The following is an 8,550-nucleotide window of genomic DNA, read 5'->3' on the forward strand; positions in this document are numbered from 1 at the left end:
TTAAACCTAGTTACTCTATGATTAGACAATATTTATCAAATAAAAACAAAAGTGCTATAGTCTCGAAAACAAAAAAAATTTTAAAAGCATGAGGCTAATGCATGACGACGAAGACCTGGAGTCCACGCTATGTAGCATCCAAACTGTAGCGGCATATAATGCCTAAAAAAAAAACTGTCGCGGCATATAGGTACATTAGAGTAAAGTGCACCCACTGTACATGAATTTGCATTGAGAAGATTTGGGCCGCCCATGACGGCTTATTATCCATATGTACGGTCTCGGTGGCTGCCATGCATGGTCCTGACTCCTGACCTGAGAGCAAAAATGGCATCCGCTAGCTGCCACTTGCACACACACACCCACGCACAAACGCCTATAAATTTGTGCCGAGGGAGGGCCTTGTATTGCATGCATTCAACACCCCATCAGCAAAGCACACGGCTTTTAGCTGCAAGGCAATATTAGTGTTGACGATGGGTCCCAAGTACTTTGTACTCAGCGCTTGCTGCCTGCTAGCACTTGCACTTGCACTTGGCAGCCAGCGCCAGGTGGTGTTTGCTCGTGACGTGCCGACGCATACTTCCACTGGCGTCCATGGCCGCGGTAAGCAACCCTCCCTCTTGGATCTACGCCACGTTTGTCTGTCTGTATTGTTGGTTGATTTATTATGACAAAAAAATACTACCAAATGGCTAACAGATTCAGCTGATAAATTCAAGCGAATAAAACTTTGTGCTTTACTGCTCCACCCACGCGTGTGTGGTCTTGTTGTTTTGTGGTTTATTAGTTTCTTCTTTTATTTAAATTAATATTAGTATATATATAATCGGTAGCTCTCCTGTCAGGTTTGTTAAACAAAGACTAATCATCTAGCTGTCAAATTCTTATTGTACAACTATTAGCTAGTTTGTTAATTGGTCGATATGATCTTACAGGTGTGGATGCCGTCGGCGGCCTTCCCGGAGCCACAGACCAGAGTGATGTATTTCGCATCCCCAAAATTCCACCGGGATGTCGTATACCCCCCTTTTGCCGCCGAGCTCCCGCCACTACAATTGCAACGAATCCGTGAGGAAGAACGACGACCAGAGGCCACCAGTTGCCACCTACTGCAAAAGAAAATATATATGTGTTACTACTGAATTATTATGTGTTACAACTCCCACCGTCCACCTTTGTAAGTGTATTTATTTGCCATGGAAAAACTTTTGCAATGGGCTGCTTTATTTCTCTATATAGCTTGGTTGTAATGCTGGTACACTGCACACTGTGCATTTTTAGGCCTACCCCCTCTATCCCAAAATAAGTGTCGTTTGCGTTTCCCGAGAAAAAAGTTTAACTAAATATATAATAAAAATATTAATATTTATAGTACATAATTAGTATTATTTAAAAAATCTTTAAGTCTAGTTTTTTAATAAATTTATTTAGAGATACAAATATTGCACGTATTTTCTATAAATCGAGTCAAACTTGTGGCATAAAAACCTAAAACGACACTCGTTTTGAGAGGGAGGGAGTATTTGGCAGCACGATTCCACATGAGGATCCCTGTGTTTTCCACCGGCCAGAAAACCGCAGGACGGCATCCCCCAGACCATTTTATAGTGCTAGTAAAATTATGTATTGAAATTTGAATTTTTCAAACATCTTTAGATGGAGAAACGACCAAAACAAAAGTTGTAGATGTCGAAAAGGTGTACAACTTTATAGTTGACAACCTTTTCAATGGAAATCATCTTATCAAAGTAAAACTACATTTGAATTTTTCACATTTGAAATTTGAATTTTTCAAAACATCCTCGGATGAAAAAACAATCACAACAAAAGTTGTAGATCTCGAAAAGTTATACAACCTTATAGTTGACAAACTTTTTTAAATCATCTTGCAAAGAAAACTTCATTTGAATTTCTGACATTTGGAATTTGAATTTTTCAATGACCTCGGATGAAGAAACAACTAAAATAAAAATTATAGATTTCAAATGGTCATACAACTTTTTACTGAGTATAGTTGATAATATTTTCATATGAATTCGTTTAGGGGTCCAAACAATCATTTCAAATTAAGTTAAGTATAATACGAGGAGAAAGAATATTCGTTATTGATACAAGCGGGAGGTCACGGGTTCGATCCTGGTGGTAGCGGACCACGTGTTTTTGTTTTGCAAAATCACGTGACTTGTGACGTCTGACTGAAAATCGCGTGGCTGCCTGGTGGGGTCGTTCATTGCTTTGTCTGAATCTCTTGCTTATATCCAATCCCATCTATCAGAGCGTCTCGCTCTTCAGGAGCATGACACTTAACTCTAATTGACAAAGATCACTAATACTACTTTCACTGGAACTTCCTCAGAAATGACTAGTGACTAAACTTGTGGTCGTCCTTCATCTTCATATAATCATATATAGATGAAAACTGTCCACAACTCCACATCATTTACAGCTGCATAAACTCTAACCAAAGGGTGAATAGTAACCACTCGTCTTGAAGAGAAGTGAGACAGCGAGGAGGACTAACCAAAGAATTTCCATTCCTATGAGCGTAATGGGGCAAAATCCAACAGCAACGACCAAGTGGCCTACACAGTACAGACGCGTTCAGCATTTGCACAGAAGCATTATGCTAGGAACAGAGCGAGAAGCATCCTCTGCACTTCATTTCCCAGAACTTTCCAGCTCTGTTGTTCTTGATCACATATTCAAGCTGCACCGCCCATTTCAACTTGATCACACATTGAACTCTACTCTAACGATCAACCACCTAGGCACCTCCACATTTTTACACCCACCATGCATTGGAGCTAAGATCTGTTGGAGTATAATCGGGAGGAAAATTAGGTAACGACTTGTACATGTTCCATCAGTAACAAAATCCAAGCACTGTGTTAGCGACCACGATGGATTCGTTCACTAGTAACTCGATTCGGAGTAGCAGAGTACAAACCTCAGGAGAGAGGGGGGGTCGGAGCAGCAGGAGAAGGGTCTAGAAGACTCTAGAAGCAAGGATCTCGGTACAGAGAGGGAGACTTGGGGGAGGAAGAAGAATAGTACCAGGTTGAAGGATAGTACCAGGTTTCTGAATAATTCTGCGATGTCTCCTCCTGGTTCTCCCTACCTCCTCTTGTAGACATGACATGCATACAAGCAGGTCAAGTGTGGTCATGGCCCATGGCCCTCTATCAGCAGCAGGCGGCCCATATAGCTGACATTCCCCATCTCCTTGGCCCCAAGCCGCTGATGTTGTAGACAACGACGACAGGTTCATCAGATTTTTAAGTGTACGGAGAACCATAGCAGCAAGCATGTCGAACCTTCCATGAGCTTGGAAATAGAGCTGGGGCCCATGATCCGAACCCGTGAATAGCAGTGATGACTTGTTCTCGACAGCGTCGCAGCAGCAGGATGGCCATTGCACAGAAGTTGCCCTTCACCACAATTTTCAAGTTCAGCACTCTTAATGCTTGCAGAACCAACATAACAAGGACTGCCAAAGGACTCTAGCTCAATAGGTTAGAGGTTTTCAGCACCACCACTCAGGTCCTGAGTTTAAATTCCTGTGGGAGCGAATTTCAGGCTGAGATAAATAAAAATACCCTCACTGGCATAGCTCGGGTTCAGGGGAAAGAATCACTTTCTTCTGAAATACAGGTGGGGGTCTCTCCCCCTCCAATCGCATTAACATAACAAGGACTGCCAACTGCATAATAGTCATATGTCCAAATATGTCCTGACTTATATCAGGATATGTCTTGGCTGCTCTGACTTGCAAGACTGACATATGACAGAGCACCTCTCGATCATGTTGAACTGCCACAGTACAGGCCCTAGCTTAGCATCATAAGCTGTCGTCCCCAGTTCTTCAGGTGGCGGCCATGGTTGGTGTTGATTGTCTCCCAACATAGTAGAAAGCACATTCTCCTTGTCAATATGTGTATGCGGCAAAACGGGCACATATGATAAAGCTGTTGTAAACCCTGTTACTCTTTTCTTCTCCTTGAGAAATCCAAACCCTGCATGCTTTTGTTAGCACAAATCAGGTGACCTGACTGCAGAATATTCATATTCATCAGATGAACTGAAGTGCGAAAAAATTATTCATCTGGTGAACAGAAGTGAGTAATTACGACGTTGAAGAAATGCTGAGATTGCAGATTGCACTTCAGTTAGAAATCTGGAATCTATGTGCTGCCTTCTAGTTATTTCATTTATCTGGTTGCGTGCTGCCGTAGTGCCGTAGCATTAGCACATGCATTATATACTAGTAATATATATGACCTCTCTACAGCAGAGTAGAGCAGCGACGTTGATTGAGCAGCATTTCTATGCAGCGTATTTTTGGATAAGTAACAGAAGGACGTTGATTGATGTCGCCACTGCGTACTAAGAACAACCCAAATTTCAACCGCGTGAAGGCATGGAAACAAGCAGCGAGGTAAGTGTGTTCCTTTATGAGCTAAAATAAAATTACCATCCTGATTATAGAAATAATCTTAACTGAAGCAAACAGATAATTAATCTTCCAAACAGTGGACTTATCATAACATCAACCATCAAAAAACAATAACCAAGGACAGATTAAGTGTGCACCAGGAATATCTTCATATAGTCATTATCATAATTCTTAACCAGATAGTACAAAGCATGCAGCCATGCAGGTGCACCATACATAACATGCATGGTGGCTTACACTTCCCTAAATCAAACTACCCAACGGAACACTTAGCATTTTAAAGCATCGACAGAGTCAGCTTCATGAATTTGTCCACTTGCCCTTCATAATTTGGCCACCAATTATTTTGTCCATTTGCTGCAACCACGATCTGAAATGTACCAAGCATACAAGTATGAATTATTTCATAGCTCACTTTACCTAGTTTCTTAAGAATGAATTGTAGAGATTGTCTACCGTGCATCAAAAAAGTCGCGGAAAATCAACAACTTTCCAGCCACATCTATATAGTACAAGGAATCATCCTCAACAAGTTGCACAGAACAAAATTAGGGGTGATGTTGTATTGTCAAGTACTACAGTTTTAAAAGACAAAGATATCATTGATTTCCACAACAAAATCTACAATCAGAACAACTACACTGTCACAGAAGTAATGTGTACACTAGCAACAAAAACTTGCCAGGACCACAATCAGGAAAGTACCAAGTACAAAGATCAAAGAATTGCAAAGCTCAATATATACATATAGGATGAAACTCCTAATACATATGGAGGGAGTAAAATAACAGACAAATCAAAAGGCCACAAGGAAATAGCTGCAAACTCAGAGGTTGACAAGGTAGAGTTTTGCTACGTCATCACAGCTTACAAAATATGAAGAATGACTCCTAATTGGTGAAGCTGAACAAAATTAGGTGCTATCAAATATTCAATCTAGCACAGGTATCAATTATTTCCATCCAATAAAACATCTACAAAATCAAATTCCTCTGGCACATGCATCATTTATCTCTACTAGTCAACAAGATATCTACAAAACCAGTATCTGAGTGACATATAGAAGGTTTAAACTACAGGGTTGGAAAAAGGAAAGCATAGGGTTGAAATTGTACCTGGAGTGAAGAAGCTAATGAAGGGGGTGATGCCACAGTAACCCGTATGTTCGCTTACCTTCCTGACCCTTCCAGACTTCAGCTCAAACGTGAAGGCACCAACAACAGTGCTTATGAAGAAAACCTCAACGCCCTCAGCAAAACCAATCACATTAGCTTCGAAAGATATAACGCCTTCAGGCAATATGACCCTCTTTTCTACCCATCCTGCTACTCCCTCTGCATTCACCATTGTCGACCAAAGGTGAAGTCTTGAACCCAACACACAAGCGATCCCCAACGAACCATCCTCATTTTGCATGAGGACTGGATCATTTCCGTACAGGGATGGCATGCCGATTAAAGACAAACGGTGCTCGACCAAATCATACTTCAGAATTCTATGACCGTGATCAATAGTGCAGTAGATTCCATCTCCTATAAGAGCAGCACGCTTCATGTCGAAGTAGTGTATACCGGCTAATTGCGCGGGAGCTGGTGTGCTCCAGGAACGAGATTCCGATGAATAAACATGTGCATGGAGAGTTGTGCAGTCAGGATCGTTGATGCTCAAACAGACCACACGGAACCGACCACCGCGGCAGCTGTGGTGATTACAGCCAGGCTCAGCGCAAAGCACCACGGCGTTGGATTGGAATGGGCACAAGGAGCTGGGCGCCTGCAGCTCCTCACAGTGATTGGAGAACGGATCCCAGACAACAAGTTTACTCCTGCTAATCTCTCCGAGGAGGACGCGGCCGTGGCGGCAGTCATAGACGCATCTAGCACAGCCCTTGCCGTGCCTCGGTTGGGGCCGCCACGAGGCTGCGGAATCGGGATTGTAGAGGAAGCCAGGGAAGGGCCCTGAGGAATCGGGATTGTAGAAGAAGCCGAGCAGCGGGGCACCTCGGTGGAAGTCGCGGTAGCGGCGGAGGAAGGCCGGGTCGGAGGCGACGCGGAGCCAGAGCTTGCAGACGACGGAGGCGCGGAAGAGGTGCGCTGGCTCGTCCGGCGGGATGCGGAGGAGGATCTCCGCGGTGACGTCTTCGTTCAGCTCCGGCTCCCAGCGCTGCTGCTGCCGCTGCCGCTGCCGCCGCCGCCGCCGCGCCATGGGGAGGGCCGGAGGTGTGCCGGCGCTCGTGCTCAGCGGCGGTGAGGGTTTCTGGGTGAGTGGGGATTTGGGCGAAGACCGAGGTGGACTGGACTGGTCGGGTGGTGGACTAGTGCGAAATGGGCCGGTGGAGGAAAGCCCACATGTCAAATTTGGTGTATCATGGGCTTGTGGCCTCGCAAGCAATTTGGTTTGCTAATTCTTTTTGACAGTACGTACATAGGATGCGGAGTTTATGTTTTTTTTTAAAAAAAAAAAACTCGCAAGGACTTTGTTCATTGATGAGGATGGTAACATTGTTTATCACAAAGGTGAGAATAAAACTAGGGGGCTTATAGTCCCGGATACAATTTTCTTTCACTAGCATAGCTCTTGCCAACTCATGTGCTGTTTGATTTGCTTCCCTACTACAATGCTCGATGGATATATTTCATAAAAACCTCTCCATACCGCAGTACATTCATATATGGGTTTGTTTTTATACAATCGGTTGGAAATCTTCTTTTGTATATATAAGAAAAAAAGTGAACTGAATTTTCATTATTTCAAGTATCCAATTGCTAATAATAATGTGCATTTTTTCTCGAGATGCTAGGTTAATTACATTCCTTGTGATAAAACAATATATCGAGACAGAGTGTTCTACTTGACACGAAGGCTTATATGTTCTCTTAGATTTATTGTTGCAAGATTTAATGGTGTCATTTTTTTTCAGTTGAAAGCGATATGACCATCAACAGCAAGTCAAATGTGGTGGCTTCAATCTCACAAATAGCCAGCTCAATCTTTTATTGGTGCTCATAAGAGCAAGGTGTGTGTCCTTAAAGGTGAAATTAAGAACGACTACATATTTTAGATATACTCATATTAAGGTAGGATGTGTGTAATTATCAGCATAGAATTGGGTGGGCTCGAGGGTTTATGAATATTTATAAAAAGAAAAAAATCACAATTCCCTTTGGCTATTTTTCTCCTTCCTTGGAGCATCACAAATTGTTCCAAAGAAATCAATTGGTAACTTGATTAGTTTCACAAGTGGCTGAATAAGGAGTATGTTTGTTGCTACTACAGTCGTTTCAAAATATCTCTCCTAAGAGATAGAAGACAATTTTGAATAGGAAATTTCAAACTATTTCTAAATTACCTCTAACCACTTTTATGCTTTCTTTCTCTTGTACATTTACATTGAAAACCATGTCCTACTCTTTATTCTTCTCCACTTATATCTTACTCCTAATTATTCCTCACATGCTTTCATAACCAGATTGGTAGCATGTGACATCCTCCTTTCACCTCCTTTGATGACCAAAGATGAAAGGAGGATGTCACATGCTGAGGTGACGATGGTGAATGCTTTCATATGACAGATGCGCGGATGAGGTGCGCAGGCTCGTCTGGCCGGATGCGGAGGAGGATCTCCGCGGTGACGTCTTCGTTTAGCTCCGGCGTCCAGCGCTGCTGCCGCCACGGCACCATGGGGAGGGGTACGTGCGGTGCTCGTGCTCAGGGGAGGTGAGGTTTTGGGTGGGTGGGGATCAGGTCAGGGCAAGACGGAGGTGGTGGGGTTTGGGCTCCATCTGGAGTCTGCTGGACCATTAATTCACCCAAAGTGGGCCGGTGGTGGCAGCCCACACGTAAAATGAAATTTAAACACTTGGATTAATTCTGGTCAAGACTCAAAACAAAGGGTCGCTATATATTCGGTTCCAAGTCGGCATGCAATAACCAATGGTGCAAACATAGCAAAAGCTTAGATACAAGCATAAAACAGTCTTAGTCATGATCTCAGCCAACAACCAACAATACATGATGAAGTAAGGCCGTGTTTAGTTCCTCACCGAAAAAGTTTCGTGACACTGTAGCACTTTCGTTTGTTTGTGGTAATTATT

General features: G+C 43.0%; 1 protein-coding gene and 1 long non-coding RNA gene across 3 annotated transcripts; one reads left to right on the top strand and one right to left on the bottom strand.

Annotated features, from left to right (window-relative positions):
- Positions 401-1,239, top strand: LOC110433005. The gene is made up of 2 exons (XR_002450361.1): positions 401-606; positions 939-1,239. It is a non-coding gene; the product is annotated as an uncharacterized LOC110433005 (long non-coding RNA).
- LOC110432249 lies at positions 4,545-6,741 on the bottom strand. 2 transcript variants are annotated; one of them, XM_021452272.1, is made up of 3 exons: positions 5,572-6,741; positions 4,913-4,958; positions 4,545-4,826 (listed from the first exon to the last, which is right to left on the bottom strand). In XM_021452272.1, exons 1-3 carry the CDS (start codon positions 6,659-6,661, stop codon positions 4,757-4,759), a joined length of 1,206 nt encoding a protein of 401 aa, XP_021307947.1. In that variant the 5' UTR covers positions 6,662-6,741; the 3' UTR covers positions 4,545-4,756. The 2 variants fall into 2 exon arrangements, with proteins under 2 accessions (XP_021307947.1, XP_021307948.1); XM_021452273.1 differs by lacking the exon at positions 4,913-4,958 and having other exon boundaries at positions 5,572-6,739.

Source organism: Sorghum bicolor, chromosome 2 (assembly GCF_000003195.3).
Source record: "Sorghum bicolor cultivar BTx623 chromosome 2, Sorghum_bicolor_NCBIv3, whole genome shotgun sequence".
Classification (NCBI taxonomy): Eukaryota; Viridiplantae; Streptophyta; class Magnoliopsida; order Poales; family Poaceae; genus Sorghum; species Sorghum bicolor.

Bases quoted from the DNA above. Each gene is read 5' to 3' on its own strand.
- LOC110432249 (XM_021452272.1), bottom strand. From the start codon at position 6,661: ATGGCGCGGCGGCGGCGGCGGCAGCGGCAGCGGCAGCAGCAGCGCTGG. The intron at 4,959-5,571 runs GTACAATTTCAA...TGTACTATATAG, and splicing joins CATTAGCTTCTTCACTCCAG to ATGTGGCTGGAAAGTTGTTG. The intron at 4,827-4,912 runs GTAGACAATCTC...GGTACATTTCAG, and splicing joins CGCGACTTTTTTGATGCACG to ATCGTGGTTGCAGCAAATGG.